Raw genomic sequence first — 20,834 nt, 5'->3', positions numbered from 1 at the left:
GTTGATTTTATGTGCTTAAGTGTGTTTTATCTGCTTACGTGTTTATATTTCTGAAAAGTTATTCAATTTTTGCTATCATTTCGATCAACACACACGACTCGCAATGCCATTCTATCTCAATTCGATCCCCAGTTGCTGCAATCTAGACGATATTATGCTATGTTATGCTATACGGCTAAGTTAGGCTATATTATACTATGCTACTCGATATATGCTATACGCGATCGCTATACAAACGACACGCGAGCTTGGAAGGATAGGTTCTGTATTCTGACTGCATCTGTGCTTACTGTATACGTGTTCATGTGTTTCTGTGCTTCTGTGTCCTATTTGCTTATGTGCTTCTGTGGTTATGTGGATTTTGTGCTTTTGTGCCTATGTGGTTATGTAATTCGTACCTTACTTGTGTTCCTTAGCTTTAGTAGCCTAGACGTGTGAGGTGAGAATTCGATTACGTTGTGTTGAGTCCTGTGACGATGTCTGTTGCAGACCATGTCGTCGTCTGGATCCTGACACCATCTGACTCGCCAAGAAAAGAGAGACATGCGTCTCGCTGCTATCATCTCCAAACAAGTGGCGAAAGCCGTGAGTGAGGTGTATGAGAATGTCAGCAAATCGTCTGAAGAATCTCGAGCTGATATCCCTAAGGATTCAAGCAAGACTGCTTTCAGCTTCAAGCAGTTCAAAGCATGCGGACCTAAAGAGTTCACTTGCGAAGATGGCCCTACTGCCATGTTTCACTGGTTCGACTCAGTCGAAGTCACTCTGCGCCAAAGCGGCTGTCCTTAGAATCTTCGCACCCTCAATACAACAGGCGTCTTCCAGTCCCGAGCTCTAGACTGGTGGACGGCCGAACGAAACAAGCGCGGGAACGATGCAGCTTATGAGCTGACCTGGGAAGAGCTAAAGGCCATTATGATGGACGAATTCTGCCCTCCCCATGAACGCCAAAAGCTGGAGGATGAGTTTTGGACGATCAAGCAGAAGGATGGAGACAACGCTGCTCTAACTGCTCGCTTTAAGCAGCTCAGCATCATTTGTCCTGATCAAGTCAAAACCCCAGACCAGACCATCAAGAAGTACATTCGAGCCCTGCCAGATTGTATAGCCGATTATGTTCATGCCGCCAAGCCAGCAACAATCGAAGAGACTTTCCTACTTGCCGCTGAGATCAATGACAAGCGGGTAAAGTCTGGTTTTTGGGATAAGCCATCAAAGTCTCTGCACCAAGCCACTACAGCAGCATCCACCGACACCGCCACTGCTCAACCCTCCAAGTCCTCACGCCGCAGGAAGAAGCACAACAACAGCAGCTCCAGCAACAAGAACTGTGCTGTCGCAACAACTGCTGCTCCTCTTCAAGCCATACTAGCTCAGCAGCAATCGCACCACCAACAAGCTCCAGTGACCAATGCAACCTTTATGGTCATTTCACTGCGAACTGTCGCTATGGTCCTCGTCAAGCCCCAGTTCAAGCTACTGCTCATCAAGCTCTACTCCCCGCCCCTCAAGGCCAACAAGCAGCTCAAGCACCGGTGGTCAATGCTCGAGTCTGCTTTGCATGTGGTGATCCTAACCACTTTGCAAACATGTGCCCAAACAGGGTGGTTAAACAAGAGCCCCAGCAGCCTCAGCAGCAACAGCAGCCTCAGCAGCAGCAGCAAGCAGCCCGTGCCCGAACCTTCAACATCAATGCCCGTCAGGCTCAGGCTGACAACAACGTGGTCAATGGTACGTTCCTTATGAATGGTAATTATGCATCGTGTTTGTTTGATACTGGAGTCGATAACTGCTTTGTGTCGTTTGAATTCGAGAAGCTCCTTAGTCGTAAGCGCTCTTATCTCCCCTCGTCATTCGAAGTCGAAGTCGCTACTGGAAGAACTGTCGTCGTTAACTCTGTTCTCCGTGATTGTACTCCCAAGCTCAACAATCACATCTTCCCAATCGATCTCATTCCGATGCAACTCGGAAGTTTGGCGTCATAGTAGGCATGGACTTTCTTCGTGAAAACCATGCTGAAGTTGTGTGTTTTGATAAGATGATTCGAATTTCGCTCGCGAACGGTGATACGCTATGCGTGTACGGTGAAACATCATCAAAAGGTCTCAAGCTCATGTCATGTGTCCAAGTAGCAAGTATCTTCGCAAGGAATACAGAGCGTTCTTGGCCAACATTGTAGTAGCGGAGAAGGAAAAGAAAAAGAAAGCCGAAGTCAAAGACGTCCCAGTGGTCCGTGAATTTCCTCAGGTGTTCCTTGATGATCTTCCTGGTTTACCTCCAAGTCGTGATATCGACTTTTGTATTGATCTCATTCCTGGAGCTAACCCTGTTGCCAAAGCTCCTTCTCGACTCGCTCCATCCGAAATGCGGGAACTTTCAAACCAACTCCAGGAATTGCTTGAAAAAGGTTTCATTCGCACGAGCACCTCTCCTTGGGGCGCGCCAGTCCTTTTCGTAAAAAAGAAGGACGAGTCGTTCCGGATGTGCATTGATTATCGGGAGTTGAATAAGTTAACCATCAAGAACCGATACCCCCTGCCCCGAATCGATGACTTATTTGATCAGCTGCAAGGTGCCAAGTGTTTCTCGAAGATCGACCTACGTTCAGGCTATCATCAATTGCGGATTCAAGAGGAAGACATCCCCAAAACCTCTTTTCGAACCCGATATGGCCATTATGAATTCGTAGTTATGCCTTTTGGTTTAACCAATGCACCCGCGGTTTTTATGGACCTGATGAATCGCGTGTGTAAGCCATTTCTAGACCGTTTTGTCATTGTGTTCATCGACTATGTCTTGATCTATTCCAAGTCGCCGAACACGCGCAACATCTACGTTTGGTTCTCGAGTTACTTTAGGGGAATCAACTCTACGCCAAGTTCTCCAAGTGCGAATTCTGGTTAGAGGAGGTTCAGTTTCTGGGTCACATCGTGAATAGTCAGGGTATACACGTCAATCCCGCGAAGATTAAAGCAGTCAAGACCTCGAAACCCTAATCCGCGAAGCTCAACATGCTTGCTTTAACGAGCGCACATTGAAGAAAGAGAGGATCTATCACGATGGAGCTCAGTTAGTAAGCAAATCAAATGGGATCTTCTATTATCTAGACCGAATCTGGATCCCTAAGCGGACCGATTTGCGAAAGATTTTAATGGACGAAGCCCACAAATCCCATTATTCTATCCATCCCGGTGCCGATAAAATGTACCAGGATCTTCGCTACAAACTGGTGGCCAGGCATGAAACGGGATATCGCTCTCTATGTTGGAAGTTGTTTAACTTGTGCAAGAGTTAAGGCTGAACATCAAAGACCTTCTGGCTTACTCGAACAACCGCCGATTCCTATATGGAAGTGGGAGAGTATAGCTATGGATTTCATAACTAAGCTCCCGCCCACGCCATCAGGTCACGACAGTATTTGGGTTATAGTAGATCGTCTGACCAAGTCAGCCCACTTCTTGCCAATACAGGAAGACTACAAGGTAGAACGACTAGCCCAAATCTACACCGACGAGATCATTTGTAATCATGGTACACCTCGCGACATCATCTCAGACCGTGATGCTCGGTTTACCTCGAGATTGTGGGAAACGTTTCAAGCAGCGCTTGGTACGTCGCTTAACCTAAGTACCGCATTCCATCCTCAGACCAACGGACAGACTGAGAGGACGATCCGTACTCTTGAAGATATGCTCCGTGCGTGTGTTATAGATTTCGGTGGTAGTTGGAACAAATACCTATCACTAGTCGAATTCTCGTACAACAACAACTATCATGCCAGCATCCAAATGGCACCATTCGAGGCCTTATATGGAAGAAGATGTCGTTCGCCTATTGTGTGGCACAAGATCGGTCATTCGCAATTAACCGGTCCCGAGTTATTACAAGAAACGACTGACAAAATCCTCCAGATTCGAGACAACTTGTTGAAAGCTCGTAGTAGACAGAAAAGTTATGCCGATAGGAGACACAATCCCCTTGAATTTGACGTTGGCGACTATGTACTCCTAATGGTATCACCTTGGAAGGGTGTAGTCAGATTCGGCAAGAAAGAGGAACTCGCGCCTCGATATGTTGGACCTTTTAAGATTCTGGAAAGGATCGGAAAAGTCGCCTACAGACTCGAACTATCGGAGGAACTCAGTAACATCTACCCGACCTTCCACGTCTCTAACCTCCGAAAATGCCTTGCTGATCATGATTTGATCGTACCGCTCGACGATCTTCAAGTGAACGAAACGCTGCACTTCGTGGAAAAGCCCGTCGAAACCATGGATCGCCAAACCAAGCAACTCAGACGCTCGCGCATCCCTATCGTGAAAGTCCGATGGGAAGGCAAACGAGGCGCGGAGTTCACTTTGGAACTCGAAAGCGACATGAAGGCCAAGTACCCGTAGCTATTTAAATGAATATCTGAAGCGTCAAATTGGTAATTCACGGTGTTGTGTAGCCTTCAGCCTAATTTCGGGACGGAATTCCCTAAACAAGGGGAGGCTGTAACACCCCGTGTTTTCGAATGTCAAAGTCAAAGTTTGACCTTTGACTGTAATTAGTCTATTTTAATTTTTGTATTATGTGGAGTAAGTGTTATTTAATTAAAGTGATCGAATATTTATCTATGCGAACCGATTATCGACCTTGAATAGCACGAAGTAACAATGCAATAAAGTTAATCAATCAATAATCAAGCTAATCAAATCATCATCGAACTTGAATCTCGAATTATGCGAATTTTGTTGTTACTATACGTGTGTGTGCCTTATGTGTTACTTGTGCGTGTTTACTTTATGTTGTTATGTGTGGTGATCAATCGAATCAAATCGAAACTTGAAAAGAAATCGAACTCAATCGAAACCGACATCGAAACGTGAATTATAGATGCTTATGTTAGATATAGTAGTTGGGACTGAAAGTAATTTGACTAGGAAACTCTATCGTATTCGTATCATCCTCCATCGAAATCGAAATATCAAAAATCGTCGCAAAACACTCGAAGACAGGTCACTGATCGAACAGGAACATGCTGATCGAACAGCCCAGCCGATCGAACATACTGTTCGATCGAGCAGGCCGTTCGGTCAGGATATCCGTCCGATTGGTTAGGACTTTCCCCTTTGGGAAGTCTATAAATAGCCCTGTCATTGTCATCTTTACCACTTTTGGAAAGCTCTGACCGATCAGCTCCTGTTCTTCACCTTTTCTCAGATTTCTCTCAACTCCGGTAAGTTTTCACTCTAATTCTTGTACGTTTTTTATCAATACATGATTCTACACCTTTCTATCTTTCAAATCTTGATTTCTAACCGTGACATCACCAAGATCTAAGTGTTCTTGGATGATGTCATCATGGTGTTCTTGAAGAACATCATGTTTTGGCCTCATTCCACCATGAATAGCTTAGATCTAACCGATTTCCACATAAACAAACTAAAATCTATCATATATCTAAACATTTCACGGTGTGAAAGATTAAAAGACGGATTTTTCCAACTTTCTTTCAACTCTTTTACACTCAAAACCTTTAAACCGGTAGAAACGGAGCTTGAACCAGCTTACTAATCATTCTAACAACCACGTGGTTCAAGGTTCGGATTCTAACTACGAGGTTCACCGATTTCGGGTTAAACGCCAAACTACCGTTCCGAACAATTCACCTGCCGGACTTGGGTGATTCCTGTCCGAACAGGGGAAACCAGTAAGAACGAAGGTTCCATGGTTCAACTCGTTGTCAAACTACCTCGAAATAACGTCAAGTAATCAAAACAGCCAAGACTACCCGAACGGTTAGACCAACCGAACGGTTAGGCTGTTCGACCCATTTACACTTGTTTGCATTTCCACGTTACTCATCGTTGTACTATCGAACTATTCAGGCTAACCTACTCCCAGCGCTCCCTTCAATCCACCAATCACTGTGAGTATACTCGAACCCTTTTTGCTTTAGCACTTTTGGGTGTTACATACGTTACTTATCAAATCACAAACGAACACACTACTCAAACTATTTGAACGCTAACTGATTGCATGTATTTACGTGACTAAATGAATGCTTGTTGTTATGTTTACACGTGGAATGCTGTCTACCTGCCTTAGCAACATAGTACTATAGTTTGGACTCAGCACCCGTTCACACGGGGGTTGTTAAGGACAATTACTTGCATGGATTACGGTGGTAATCGTGTATTGCGAACTGTCTCGGACAGTCAACCCGCAGTCGTTGGTATCGATAGATCCATGTCGATAATTAACATGCTTCGTTTTCCTCTGTGTACGTGCTGGTTATGCGTACACTATTCGAACTCTATATGCTATTATCAAACTTGTGTGCTCACCTTTACATTATATGTATTGACTTTATTTTAACGTATGTGACAGGTGTATAAGGTGTTTGCTTGCTAGGAAAGCGAGGCTAGGAATAAGCTCTAGAGGCCCCCAACAAATAGTTGTCTGTCAAGATCAAGTATTAAATGTTTAGTTGTATGTAGATCTTGTCAGGCTGGGTCTTTAGGAGCATTTGAACAATATTAGTTTTGTTATGTTTAAATCTGAGTTGTCGGAACAGAATTACTTGTTTGGATGTTATCTGTAATAATGTATTTGTTCATTCGGGATACGGTATGGGACGTATCTTTAACTGGATTATATAAATAGTTGTTATGGAAACTTCTGGACAATCTGTTTCGCTCAGTGCCATGCCTCGATGATTCCGCCATCGGTTGGGTGTGACAAGCCGAGTCAAGTCGAGCCTATTCGTTAGCGAACTAAGAAGGCCGCCAAGCTTTCTTTGTGGTGGTAAAAATCTGAATCTTGAGGATACCAATTTATGAGTTCACTCTTAAAATGGCAACTGACGTAACGTGTGTGGAAATTAATCACATATTCTCGTATTTGGCGAAGCAAAATAAGGTCAAGAAGGTAACACGTGTAACCGCTGGCGGGTTTAAATTACCCTTGTCCCTCTTCTCCCTTGACCAGTTGATCAAGTTGCGTCTATCTTTATGTGATTTCCAACGTCTTCCCAAGTTTAGCGGGTTTCCCTGTCTTACCAGCTAGCCACCAGCAAAAGCGCAGTGCTGCATCTCTTGTCCAATTGCCCATCACTGAAGAGCCTGGCCATGGTAAGTTTCTTCTATTATCTACCTCATCATTGTTAGTAAAGGTTTGCACGGGGCGGTTTGGTTTTAAACCCCTGTAGAAAAGAAATATTAAAACTAATCATGGGCCAACTAAAATATTAAAAATTACATCATTTGCAATAAATCAACAAAAAATAAATGAATCCAGGAAATTTTTCTTTTGTAAATCATCACCATGTAGATAATTACAGTCTCCATAACCAAGTACAAATCCATTTGCTTATGAATGGGTCTTCTCTCAAACAGATAAATATAGAATCTCTTATAACTAGTTTGATTTGTTTTGTGTTTTATCTTTAATGCCACTTTTGTGAATCGGTTCGGTTATGCGAACCACAGTTTTCATTTAGTCGGTTAACCGAATGGTAGGCTAATTGTTTGGTCTATTTAAGTCGGTTAATTTGGTTGTTTGCTCACCCATGGTGCAGAATACTGACGCTATCACACGTGATGACGCTTCCACTATCCCACAGCTTTTTGAGTCTTTCCCCACGGTTGAAAATTTGTCTGTCTATCTCTCCGCTATTGAGGTAATGAAATAATCTACATGTAGGGCTTTAAACGTTCACCGAATGGTTTGGCGTTTTGGTGGGAATTTCGTATATGCTCATTCGTTTATTTAATAAATGAATGAACAAGAAATTTTGTTCGAATGAATGAACAAGAAATTTTGTTCGAATGAACGAACACGGATAGAGGAGGCGTTCATTCAACCGTGCCTGTGAATGTGTTTGTTTATGTATGACTTATGTTCTTTCAATAAAGGTGTTAAATTTTTACATCTTAGTATTTTTTAACCTTAAACAGTTCAGTATTTTACACTTGAACGAACATGTATAATGTTTGAGTCTTTACCTTTAAACAGTGACTCTTTAAATGGGATTGGTTTTGATTAGGAATTAAAACTGGGCCGTGTTCACGGTCCAAGCCGACCTGGACGATAGTGAATTTGGTTTTCGGTTTGGGATAGAAAAAGTCAAATTTGAATAAACGGGCCCGAGTAAGTCGAACAAACCGATGAACACCCCTAAACAAGATCTCGTTCGGTTTGGTTCCATTCAGATGGTATTATAGCTTAACTAATTCAATGTTTATTTTTTAAGTCTTTTTCTCAATATGGTGTTCCCCGCGTGCTTCGAGCTTCAATGGTTCACATCAAACACGCATATATAGATAATATGAGTTTCGTACCAGCGTACGGGTTGCAAATCGTTCTTTTTCTGATTAGAAGCTCTCCTAACCTGGAAAAGCTCAAGCTCAAGGTGAACACTATCTATTCGTCTTTTGTTTATTCCAAATTACATTGGTGCTCAAGTAAATATTTGTTGTGTAGATTTTGGAGGATCCGGCTTTTGTTGAATCTCGGGGATGCTCTTTTAGATCCGAAGATTATCCAGAGATTTTGTTGGAGCATCTCAAGGTTTTAGAGATTTTTTATTTGAGCAATGAGAAACCACAGATTGATTTCGTACAGTTTGTCATTGCCAGGTCATCTGTACTGGAAAAGGTGAGGATAATTCTGTTTGATGCGATTGATGATGATGAAGAGTTGGAGATTTCTGAAATTCTCTTGGGGTTCGCACGTGCATCACCTGTGGTGGAAATCACTGTTGAAAAAGAAGTCTTTAGACTTTACTTGCATACATATTGACCTTTTAGATACACATGACTCTAAACCAAGCTCAGAAGTTTAAATTTTTGCGGTAACTAAAGATCTGAGAAGTTTAAATTTTTGTTGTAACTAAAGATTTCGTGTACCATTGGTAGATCAACAGATGAACTAACAGTGTTCTTCTCGTTAATCCTTTCATTTTTCTACTATATAGACAAACTATTACCGGATTGAAAAGTTTTGCATGATAATCAGAACTAACAACGGATCAAATCAACCAAATCTTATTTATTTATTTAGTTATTTCAAACAGGCAATCTTTCAAACAAACAAGAGTATTTATCAATGTTCTACAGCTGAGGGCTATGGAACCACATAATCAACGATAATCTGACACTCTGTAAAATCCTTCACTTTTGGATGTATGCAACTCTCTGCATATGAATCAATTGCCTCCAAATCAGGATAAACAGCGATCATGCCAATAGAGTACCCTTTGGACATTTCATGAGACAAACTCTCACCAACACTTATTCATTAGCTCGTTTTAAACTCACTTTTAACCCCTTCCACCATCTTACCTTTCTCATGTTCAACCAAATCCTCCTTTGACTTCAATAACGTAACTCTCATCGGCCATCGCAGATCCTGGCTTCAACGAGTCGCTACTACCATCGGATAAGAAGTCAACAACTATGAAGTCATCAAGTAAAACAACGTACGCTGTAACATTTATATGACTTTAAGTGCAAATAACAACACAATGTTATGAGAGAGGAGAATGAAACAACAAAGGCATGTTGTTCTTAATCTGTTAATACTTTGTACAAAAATATTTGTTTAACCTTTTTTATGTTTTTATGTAAAAATACTTTGTTATTTGGTCTTGTTTTTTATCGCTTATACATTTTACATGTTATTCAACTTGATCTTCCTTTCGATAGCTTTCTTTCATATTAAGTACATCCTAAAGAGCATTTATGTGAATGAGAAGGAATGCCTTCATAAGGTTTTCCGTTAACCTCAACATTACATTTTCCAGAAAGATCAAACTTGCTGAAATTATCAGCACGGGAGAAGAACTATGGGAAACCAAGCGCTTAACTCATCTTCTGATTTTCCTCTAGCATGTGATTACCAATCCGAAGTATATTAATAAAATAAATACAAGCTAACTAAATGCAATAACTTTAAGCTACATATTACTCTATAATAGAAACCAGTGATTAAAAAAAAAGCAATACATATTAATGATTCATATGCCTAACCAGGAGCTTGAAATACAAAGCAAATGTGAAGAAATAAATGAGGATGGGTCCAAGTAATAAGAATAATAACTAGTAAGATTCCCCCTGCTACGCGGTGGAAATTCGATTGGTATCGGTTTAGTAACAACGGTATCGACACTTGTTGTAGCAGCTAAGAGAAAAAATCAAAATAATAAAGTCCTCATATTCTTTAAAGTTAATAATATAAATAATATTAAATCAAATTAATGTTAGCGTGTGATTATATGAAATAGTAATGAAACGTTCATGTCCTATCGTCACAAATCTTAATCCACTATAAGAGTGTGAAAGCTAGTTTCTTTAACAAATTTATTTTTTCCGTCTAAACCGTTTGTAAACCTAGCATAGTGTTCAATTAATACAAAAAACTATTGAAAAAATAAAGGGCGGAGCCCAAGCTCACAATAGATGAAAACACCGACATGGTGTTTTAATAGATAATAGAATTCCAACCAACTGGGTAGCACAGTTGGCCAACCTCACCCATCTCTTCCCAAAAGACCCGGGTTCGAATCCTGTGGTCGGTGTAATACCACACAGGCTCTTCGATCTCGGTGGGGATTCACCGCCATGCAGCCATAGGGCTAGGCTAGCTGCGGGGTTGTAATACTCCGGCGGATGGGAGGTCCGTGCAAATACCCCCCCCCCCTAGATTATAGAATTACTAAAAAAATTACAAATTCAAAAAGTCAAAGTCAAAGTCTAAAATCGAAAAGTAAGAAAAATATTATGGTCAAAATTCAAAAGTAAAAAACTCTATTGTAGCTAACAACTTATTGTTTTATATATTATTATTATTATTATTATTATTATTATTATTATTATTACTATTATTATTATTATTATTTTATCCTTGATCTCCTCCAAGCCACCCAGAAGACCAAAACACAACCACCCTTATACTTTCTGGCATTAACCGTCCGAGTCCTTCAAATTGGTATTGCACCAAGTTTCACAAGTGAGACCTAGTGTCTAAAACCATAGCATTAGTCATGCAAAGAGGACACATAGTGTTCTTCATTAGCCAAGTCTTGATGCATGCCTCATGATGTGTCTAGATGTAGCTGCCTTGAACACTTTTGAACATGTTTCTAACAAGTCTGCACTAATGTTGTATGATAGACGTGACATTCTGTTTGGTATGTTTTAAAAGGTTTTCTAAACCGAAATATGTAAATGCGACATATCGCGTGGGCACAAACACTGCTTGATTAATGATTAGAAAGAGGCCACATCTAACATTAACACCAACATGGGCGGAGGATGATACTCCAGTGGTCCGTCGGTGATCCAAATTTGCCGTTCAAAAAAAAAAAAAAAACATGGGCGGAGGATAATGGAGTCTCAGGGGTGCCCCGCCCCCGCCGATTATTTTCACGTAGTATTAATTTTACCGAAAATTTGTTTTTAGTGTAATATATTGGATTTTAAAGGGTTCAGTGCTGATTTGGATTTTTAGAGTCGGGCTCCCACCTAATTTCCGTTCAAGCTCTGCCACACCAACCACTACCTCCTATCAACATCATGTTCCATTGGAGAATACTACGTTTATTGAATCCATGGGTGAAGCTTTGAAGGGACGGGATGGGGCGGTCGACCCTCCGAGTTTTTCGCTCTGCAGTGGAGCTGTGGAGAGTATGTAGTTTTCATATAGAAATTTTTTGGTATGTACGTTTTCGACCCCCCGGTTTTATAGAAATTTTTAGTTATGTTTGTTTATGAATGGAGAGACAGATTCCCTGTTACAACCTTCTCCAATCTTAAATGATAAACAAACAGGATAGAGTGTTGTGGCTTTCTGAGAGATGAAGCCAAAGGTCAAACTTGGTATGCACTTATAAAACACACATGGATTGGTTCACATGATCATCTTTTCTTCTTCGATTGCGAGTATCGTTAAAACAGCCAGCAAGACTTTGCGGGACATAATCAAACTTCAAACGCATTCCAACAAATGCAGCGACAACAATCCGTAGAGAAAAGTGATAAACACACCAAAACATTTAAGAATCTGCTGCTGCAGAGTTTCAACTAAGCCTGGCCAACCATTGTTTTCCCATCGGTTTAACTTTGCCACCTAACAACCAACATTAACTTAGTTAGTTACTTGTAATAACCACCATAAGACCCAATGACATTTTGAGGGGGGGGGGGGGGGGGGGGGGTAATTTTTTTTTTTTTTTTTTTTGAATAGCAAACGGAACTTATCATTAACCAAAAAAGTTTACCCCAGCCAGAAGCAACAAGGTGATGATAGTATGGCTCCTTTATAGCGGCTTCCTCGGGAGTTATAGGTCCTCTTCTTTTAACAAGCCGTACGTAATTGAGGCGGGAGGGAGGGAAAAAGACTTTTTGCACTAAGCGAGTTCCCTCGTATTGGTACACAATATCTGAGATTCGGATAACAAAACATCATAATTAGCAAGGAAAACTAATACATCTCATAAATAGGTATAACGTAAACTTCATTATAAAATCGATACTTTTTTCCTACTTATTAAATTACACTATAGTATCAACTAGTGACAAATATCACATTTATTTACTTTTAAGTGAAGAGGTGAATATCTTAATTAGTTTTAGAACTCAGAGTGTTAACTGTACCAGGATATGGATATACATCATACGGATGTCGGTTCTTGGTAAAGAATTCTTCGTCTTCTTCTGTCACTTGAGCTTCGGTACCTATTAGATAAAAATAAACTGTAGCATTGCACAAAATAACAGTTGACCAAACCGACCCAACCAAACGAGTGCTTACCAGAAGCAGCCGCAGTTGCTGATGAACTCTCACCAAGATCCTCACAAGGGCGCTTTTGTTTCACTTGAGCCTTTCTACCTGTGTATGCATTAATTAAAAAGCCGATAAGATATCTTGATTAATGGTCAAACAAAATTACTTAATTTTAGAGGTTTGAGTGGCGTTATGAAACAATATTAAGACTTTTCATTACTTGCGTCTTTTTAACGAACGGCAAACTTAAGCAAAGATCTTAATTAGTTTCACAACTCAAAACGATCGAGCGTTACCTTCATCACAGTCAAACGTACCAAGATCCTCACGAGGGCGTTTCCCTTTCACTTGAGCTTTTCTACCTATGTTGGTACATGTTAATTAACAAGCTTTAATCATGAATGGATCTGCTAACCGACAGGCCCGTTCATTTAAACCAATGGAACAATTTTAATAGTCAAGGAATGTTTGAGTGACAGCATTGACAAGAACAAGGCACACATACCAAAATAGTTGAAAATGGCTCGCACTATAGCTTTGATCATGCCTATAAATAAAAGATGAATCGACCAACACAATTCAAATATCTTAATAATAATATGTATATATATATGTATATACACACAACGCAACCCAACCTACCAAACAAGTGGTTACGAGCAGTGGCGGACCCAGAAAAAATTTTCAAGGGGTGCGGATAAGGGGTTTAACCAACTTTTCAAGGGTTCAAGGGGTGCGAATAAGGGGTTTAACCAAATTTTCAAGGGGTGCGGGGAGAATTTTACCTTATAAAATACACTAAATTTTTTTTTTCAGGGGGTGCGCCCGCCCACCCTGGACCCTTACTAGGTCCGCCCCTGGTTACGAGCAGTTGCTGAAGCAGAGCCGTTTGGATTCTCAACAATATCATCACAGGTGCGATTGAGAACATCGGAGCCTATGTATGTATTAATGAACAACATAAGAGTGTATAAACATCTTGATTAATTAATACTCACTATCATACTGAATTTGAATGTTTTGTCAACTTTCACAATTGTTTATAACAACCCAATGGTTCTTCAAGTACATGCAATTCTCCTAAGTTTCATAATTGTTCTATATAGCAAGACAACTTTTACAACAATGAATCGAGTGTGAAATCAATGACCAAAAAGAAGAAGAAGAAGATAAAGTTTAGAAAACGGCAATCTTGTTTATCATACCCACAAATAACAGCAAATAAACACGATTATGAAAGCTCCTATGTATGTATTAATCAAAAAGCTAATAAGATTGCAGATATCTTGAAAGTCAGTGGGGTTGTTAAGCTTGACGTAGACTACCAACAAGCCCTTGAGTACTTAAGTGTCTCTCTTCCAGACTTTGATATTGGCGGTTTCTCTAATATGGACACCGCCCCCCCCCCCCCCCCCAAAGCCACAAAAAACTTTGGCGAATGCCCTATTTGACAAAATCGCTCGGAGTCTGGGAGAAGCATTTGATTTGTCTCCCCGCCAGAAGGCGGTGATTGAGTGCTTGAAAGGCTCCCATGCGCAAGACTTTTTGACTGTTATCCCGATCGAGGGGCTGGGGCAATGCATGTCGGCTGTTGAGTCTATCCTCAAATATCGGCTGATGATCCCTATGTATCCAGAAGACGAAACCTGCCCAATCTGCCGTAAAGCCTGCATGGATAAATACGGGGAGCATGCTGTTCATTGTAAGGAGCTCCCTGGTTTCAAATATCGGCATGACTAGGTGAGGGATGTTTTGGGGGACATCTTGAGGAGAGCGGGGATTTTTGCCAAGAAGGAGGCCCCTGTGATTTTCCTCACAGATCCCATGAAGGGAGATCTGCTCGTCTTTGGCTGGGCGGGAGGGAAACATGCTTGTGTGGATCTCACAGTAGTCTCCCCTTTAGCTGGTTTAAGGGAAAGCGGGTTTGTAGCAGGACAAGCTATAAGGAAAGTAGAATCAAAAAAGGTGGATAAGCACGCTAAAGCATGTGCTGATAACCAACATGCATTTGTCCCCTTCGCCTTCGACACCTTTGGCTCCCTAGCTCCAGAAGCTATCCGTTTGTTGACTAGGGTCCAAAAGGTTGTCCACAGCAGTTGCTCATCAACAGGGGGCAGGGGTTTGTCTTTAATAGGCTAGGGTTTGCTATTCAGAAAGGGGTAGCGGCGCAGCTTGTTGCTCGCTTACCTACGATATTGATGTAACTCGGCCAGTTCTTTATTAATAAAATCAAATATTATCTTATTTGTTTAAAAAAAATATCTTGATTAAAGGTTAAAAAAGTTTGAGTGACTTTATGAAACAATATTCAAACTTTTCATTACTTTAGCAAAGATCTTAATTAGTTTCACAACTCAAAACAATCGAGCGTTACCTTCATCATAGTCAAACGATCGAGCGTAACCTTCCCATTCAGCTCCGGAACCTATTAATCATAGATGAAAAAAAGAAAAAAGAGCCATGGCATTTTACAAAGCAAATAAAAGATCAATTGACCAAAAGAATTCAAATATAATAATATGTTTACAAACCAAGCAAACAAGTGGTTCCAGCAGTTGCTGATGCAGAGCTGGGATTCTCAACCCATTGTGCGTTAACTTCATCATAGTCAAACGATACAGCATTACCTTCCCATTTAGCTTCGGTACCTATTAATCATACATAAAAAAAAGAGGCATGAAAAAAGAGTCGTAGCATTTTACAAAGTAAATAAAAAAGGCAAATTGGATTTAAATAATCCCAACTCTCTCTTATTAGTCAATAATAATCCCAACTCATTTAATCACCAATAATAATCCGAACAATTCACTTTTGATTGTAAAATACTCCCAGTTAAAAAAACACTAACTAGGTTAAAAATTTGCTGATGTGGCATCTGATGTGGCCCTTTTAGCTGACGTGTCATATGACGTGGCAGTTGATGTGGCATTTTTGATGACGTGGCAGCTGATGTGGCGGTCTACGTGGCATTTTTTGATGATGTGGCAGCTGATGTGGTAATTGATGTGGCATTTTTATGACGTGGCAATTGATGTGGCATTTTTTGATGACGTGGCAACTGATGTGGTAGGTGACGTGGCAAGCCACATCAGCAAATTTTTAACCTAGTTACTTTTTTTTAACTGGGAGTATTTTACAAACAAAAGTGAATAGTTCGGATTATTATTGGTGATTAAATGAGTTAGGATTATTATTGGCCAATAAGAGTGAGTTGGGATTATTTAAATCCAATTTGCGGATAAAAATCATTTCACCAAAATAATTCAAATATCTTGATAATAATAAGTTTTTTTACAAACCAAGAACACTAGTGGTTCCGGTAGTTGCTGACGAAGAACTGGGATTCTGAACCATATCCTCACAAGAGCGCTTCCCGTTCACCTGAGCTTGTCTACCTACGTTCGTACGTTTTAATTAACAAGCTAATAAGATTGCAGATATCTTCTTAATTTAACAAAGAGTAAACTTTCGTTTTGCTCCCTGTGGTTTGGTCACTTTAACGGTTTTGCTCCAAACCTTTAAAAATAGCCATTTTGCTCCCTGATGTTTTGGTTTTTTTGCCAGTTTGCTCCCCGCCTCTAACTCCATCCAAATTGTTTGTGTTTCCATTTTGCTCCCCGCAGGGAGCAAACTGGCAACAAAACCAAAACATCAGGGAGTAAAATGGCTATTTTTAAAGGTTTGGGGCAAAACCGTTAAAGTGACCAAACCACAGGGAGCAAAACGGAAGTTTACTCTTTAACAAATGAAACAATTTTAAAAGTCAGGAAAAGTTTGAGTGACAATATTGTCAAGAACCAAGAACAAAGCACACATACCCGAGTGGTTGCGAATGGCTTCCACTTGAGCTTGGATCATACCTATTAGTAATTATAAATGAAAAAAAAAAGTTGTAGCATTTTACAAACTAAATAAAAGATGAATTAACCAAAACAAATCAAATATCTTAATAATAAGAGTTAAATGCCATTTTAGTCCCTATGGTTTGGGCCATTTTGCCAGTTTAGTCCAAAGGTTTCATTTTTAACCTGTGGGTCCAAAAAGATTTCACAGTTGCCATTTTAGTCCACTTGGTTAACTTCATCCATTTTTTCTGTTAACGAGAAGGCCAATTCGGTCATTTTGTATGTAATTCTGTTAACTAAAAGGGCAATTCAGCCATATAAAATGACCGAATTGGCCTTCTCGTTAACAGAAAAAAATGGATGAAGTTAACCCAATGGACTAAAATGGCAACTGTGAAACCTTTTTAGACCCACAGGTTAAAAATGAAACCTTTGGACTAAACTGACAAAATGGCCCAAACCACAGGGACTAAAATGGCATTTAACTCTAATAATAATATGTTTGTATTTACAACCCAACCTACCAAACAAGTGGTTATCAGCAGTCGCGGATGCAGATCCGTTCGGATTCTCAACAAGACTATCGGAACCTGTGTATTAATGAACAACGTAAGACTAATATATTGTTGAAATAATTCAAATAAAGTTAACGTTGTTTAGTGGGTCACGTGCAGTGGATGCAGATCGCAAGCGTTTACAGGAAAACAGGAGAAAAGATGCTAGGGCGTTAGCGTTGATTCAACAGGCGGTACATGATGATGCGTGCTCTAGGACTGCAGCTGCAGTCTATGCACGTCAAGCATGGACCCTTTTGCAAACCGAGTTTCAAGGAGACTCAAAGGTTAAGACGGTGAAGTTACAAACGCTAAGACAAGAGTTTGAAACGTTGCAGATGAAAGTCGGTGAGGCAGTATCCGGTTTCTTGTCCAAAAAAGGTCGTTTGGTGAAACAGTTAGTGACCAAACTGTTGTCGAGAAAGCAGGGGCGGATCTTAGTGGAGCCGTGGCAGGGCCACGGCCCTGGCAAGTTTTTCGGCCGTAGTGCTAATTTTCCGCATTTCGATCGAAATTTTGTATATATACTATGTTCGGCCCTGGCAAGTTTTTCGGCCGTAGTGCTAATTTTAGTGTCCGTGTCTTTCGGCCCTGGCAGGTTCAACGGGCAAGATCCGCCACTGCGAGAAAGTATTACGTAGTTTACCACCTCGATGGGATCATGTCGTGAGGGCTATTGAGGAGTCCAAAGACCTCAAAACCATAGTTATTAAAGCAAGCGCCCAGGCGCGCCTGGGCATAAATAAAGCCCCGGGCCCAACAAATCGCCCTGAATGCGCCTCACGCCTTTAATAATTATGCTCACAACCCTATCTTTTGATCAAGGCACATGATGTTTTTGTTAACCGAGGAATAGAGCCGGTGGCTGAGGAACAAGCTTTTCAAGCAAAAGAAGAAGAGCATGCGTTCAACGTTCATGGTAGGGGACGAGGTGTTTTTCGTGGTCGTGGAGGCGAAGTTCTGGAAGAGGGAGAGGTGCTCCCCAATGTTACAATTGCAATCGCTTTGGTCATCTCAAAGCAGATTGCTGGTATGAAGCACAACCTCAAGCTGCGATGGGAAATACAACCGAATAAAGTGACGACGACTACCGATAATTTATGGCGATTTGCAATGACGACGTGTCAAAGCATACTACTAAGAAGAAGGATCAGGCCTGGTTTCTGGACAGTGGATGTAGTAACCTTATGACGGGTTACAAGTCGCTATTTAAGACCCTGGATGAAGGAAGAAAAGTGCATGTCAAGATGGCTAAAAGTATGATTAAAGCGAAGAATTTGGGTGACGAGTATTGGGCCGAGGCGGTGGCCACTGCCGTTTATATTCGAAATATGTCTCTCACTACAGGCGTTCAAGACAAGACGCCCTTTGAACAATGGTATGATCGAAAGCTTTCTGTGTGTCATTTACGGGGACTTAAACCCAAACACCTTAGAAGAAGATTAGATGCTAAATCGGTCAAATGTATTTGTATCGGTTACTGTCCTAAGTCCTAACTCTAAGTCTTATCGTCTTTATAACCCCGTCAAGAAAAATATTATTACTAGCAGAGATGTTTTATTTGATGAATTGGCTAGATGGGAAGATCCAGAAACAATGGGTGTGATCATGTGAAAAGTGGACAGGTTGTGCAAGAAATAAATGAAGCATCCAACAGGAAGCTCAAGCCACTCAAACAATGTTATGGACTAATACCATTGCAAGGTATGGGACTTGTCCCACATCGATTGTATGGGCAACCGATGTGGGGTTTATATACCAAATGGGCTCTCACACCGACCAGACTAGTCTTTTGGGTTGAGTTCTCTCGTTTGATATGTAACAAACAAGTCCTTATACGACCTGAAACAAGCCCCTCTGCTAATGTGTTCTCCTCAACACATTGTGTTAACTCCTAAAACGTACATATATAACATGCATGCACATAACATAACCAAAAACAAAAAACACACACACACACATATATTGTCATACCACATGGCATAATGTTCCTCCAACGTGTTGAGGAGAGGTTTAGGATTAAATCGAACAGATTAAACTGAAATCCATTAAAAAAAATAATAACGAGGTTTTAAGACGTACCTCCTTCTCCATCCATACGCACTTCGTCTTCCATTACCAATTTGCTGAATAGGAAAAAAAAAGAATAAAAATATATATAAACCAAAGAACTTGAGATAATTCAGAAGTGCACATCATAGTTATGATTTACCTGGGATCAGCAAGAAGAAGAGAGTCGATTAGGTCAAAATGGTTTCGAAGATCAAAATAATCAAGATCATCCGAAAGCACGATGATGGGCTGTTCGTTTATCACATTACGTACGAGTCTTAGTGGTTTATTATGGGTCGAACATATGTGTTGAAATAATAGACTTGGGCCGTTATCATTCATTTGGGTTTAATTATTTCTATCTGATGGATTCATGTATTTTTGTTATGATGTTGGGTCAGTGGGCCTGGTTGTTAATAAGTTGTTAGTTGTTGTTGCAATAGTTTGTACAGCTGGACAAACTGGAGGGGGGAAAGTGCAAACTAACAATCAATCAATCAATCAATCATACCCAGTAAAATCCCACATATAGCAAAGCTATTTGTAGGGTCTGGGGAGGGTGGGATGTAGGCACACCTTACCTCTACCCCTAGGGATAGAGAGGCTGCTTCCAGAGAGACCCTCGGCTCCAAAACACCCAGGAAAGAAATAAATAGAGCATGAGGTGTGTGTGTGTGTATGAAGCTACCAATGTAGTATGAGTTGCGAAAATAGTGCATGGTAGAACAGAACAAATATGACAACACAAAACAGCCTATACACATAGTTACATATCTACGACCATACACTACACCTAGAAACACAACTGTACAAAACATCCTATACACATAGTTACTTGTGTACGCCCATACACTACACCTAAAAACACAATTGTACCCTCTCCTAGAAATCTTTAACCTTAATCCTACGTCTCCACGAGCTCCTATCATGGACCATGCTCTCAGAGAGGTGCAATTTTTGCAAATCCTGCCTAACCCGCTCATCCCAAGTAATCTTGGGTCTGCCTCTACTCCTCCTCCCCTCCACCTCGAGGGTTTCAACCACTCTAACTGGTTCTGTCGTCTGCCTCCTCTTCACATGCCCAAACCATCTCAATCTTCCCTCCTTTATCTTATCTGATATACTAGCTACTTCTAACATTTCCCTAAAAACATCATTTCTTATCCGGTCTAACCTTGTGTGGCCACACATCCATCTTAGCATTCTCATCTCTGCTACGTCCATCTTGCGTGCCTGTACTTCCTTAATGGCCCAACATTCAGTTCCATATAACATAGCAGGTCTAATTGCAACCCTATAAAATTTCCCTTTCAATTTTGTTGGGAACCTCCTATCGCACAATACCCCAGTGGCAGCTCTCCACCTACACCATCCGACCTGGATGCGGTGGGCAACGTCACTATCTATCTCCCCATCCCTCTGGACAAACGATCCTAGATACTTGAACTTAGTCACCTGCGGTACCGCTTGACTGTCAATGGTGATCTGAATGTCCTCATCGTTGTCTACTCCACTAAAGTCGCAATACAAGTACTCAGTCTTAGATCGACTAATCTTTAAACCTCTTCCTTCTAAAGCTGCTCGCCACTCTTCTAACCTCGCATTCAGGCTT

The 20,834-nt window shown here is 40.8% G+C and overlaps 3 protein-coding genes across 3 annotated transcripts; 1 reads left to right on the top strand and 2 right to left on the bottom strand.

Annotated features, from left to right (window-relative positions):
* The first annotated feature begins 6,658 nt into the window (after window positions 1-6,658).
* On the top strand, window positions 6,659-8,904 carry LOC110883637. Its single transcript, XM_022131353.1, has 4 exons — window positions 6,659-7,118; window positions 7,565-7,666; window positions 8,240-8,398; window positions 8,470-8,904. The coding sequence occupies exons 1-4, from the start codon at window positions 7,116-7,118 to the stop codon at window positions 8,785-8,787; spliced, it is 582 nt and encodes a 193-aa protein (XP_021987045.1). The 5' UTR covers window positions 6,659-7,115; the 3' UTR covers window positions 8,788-8,904.
* A 3,024-nt stretch (window positions 8,905-11,928) lies between these two features.
* LOC110883638 lies at window positions 11,929-13,316 on the bottom strand. The gene is made up of 6 exons (XM_022131354.1): window positions 13,277-13,316; window positions 13,068-13,133; window positions 12,799-12,876; window positions 12,642-12,722; window positions 12,266-12,427; window positions 11,929-12,114 (listed from the first exon to the last, which is right to left on the bottom strand). The coding sequence occupies exons 1-6, from the start codon at window positions 13,314-13,316 to the stop codon at window positions 12,065-12,067; spliced, it is 477 nt and encodes a 158-aa protein (XP_021987046.1). The 3' UTR covers window positions 11,929-12,064.
* Window positions 13,317-13,616: 300 nt separating this feature from the next.
* Window positions 13,617-19,293, bottom strand: LOC118482765. The gene is made up of 7 exons (XM_035978421.1): window positions 19,253-19,293; window positions 17,141-17,206; window positions 16,590-16,631; window positions 16,071-16,166; window positions 15,303-15,419; window positions 15,146-15,196; window positions 13,617-13,708 (listed from the first exon to the last, which is right to left on the bottom strand). Exons 1-7 carry the CDS (start codon window positions 19,284-19,286, stop codon window positions 13,617-13,619), a joined length of 498 nt encoding a protein of 165 aa, XP_035834314.1. The 5' UTR covers window positions 19,287-19,293.
* Window positions 19,294-20,834: the final 1,541 nt, after the last annotated feature.

This window comes from Helianthus annuus, chromosome 10 (assembly GCF_002127325.2).
Source record: "Helianthus annuus cultivar XRQ/B chromosome 10, HanXRQr2.0-SUNRISE, whole genome shotgun sequence".
In the NCBI taxonomy this organism is placed as follows: Eukaryota; Viridiplantae; Streptophyta; class Magnoliopsida; order Asterales; family Asteraceae; genus Helianthus; species Helianthus annuus.
This window is presented reverse-complemented; position numbering and strand designations above follow the sequence as displayed.

Excerpts from the sequence above, each read along its gene's own strand:
- LOC110883638 (XM_022131354.1), bottom strand. The coding sequence starts at position 13,316 with ATGATCAAAGCTATAGTGCGAGCCATTTTCAACTATTTTG. Across the intron at positions 13,134-13,276 it reads AGCCATTTTCAACTATTTTG|GTAGAAAAGCTCAAGTGAAA; the intron begins GTATGTGTGCCT and ends GTACCAACATAG. Across the intron at positions 12,115-12,265 it reads CCTTGTTGCTTCTGGCTGGG|GTGGCAAAGTTAAACCGATG; the intron begins GTAAACTTTTTT and ends GTTGGTTGTTAG.
- LOC110883637 (XM_022131353.1), top strand. Across the intron at positions 7,667-8,239 it reads TCTATCTCTCCGCTATTGAG|TCTTTTTCTCAATATGGTGT; the intron begins GTAATGAAATAA and ends TTATTTTTTAAG. Across the intron at positions 8,399-8,469 it reads TGGAAAAGCTCAAGCTCAAG|ATTTTGGAGGATCCGGCTTT; the intron begins GTGAACACTATC and ends TTTGTTGTGTAG.
- LOC118482765 (XM_035978421.1), bottom strand. The coding sequence starts at position 19,286 with ATGGAAGACGAAGTGCGTATGGATGGAGAAGGAG. Across the intron at positions 16,167-16,589 it reads AGCCATTCGCAACCACTCGG|GTAGACAAGCTCAGGTGAAC; the intron begins GTATGTGTGCTT and ends GTACGAACGTAG. Across the intron at positions 15,197-15,302 it reads TGGAACCACTTGTTTGCTTG|GTTCCGGAGCTGAATGGGAA; the intron begins GTTTGTAAACAT and ends TATGATTAATAG.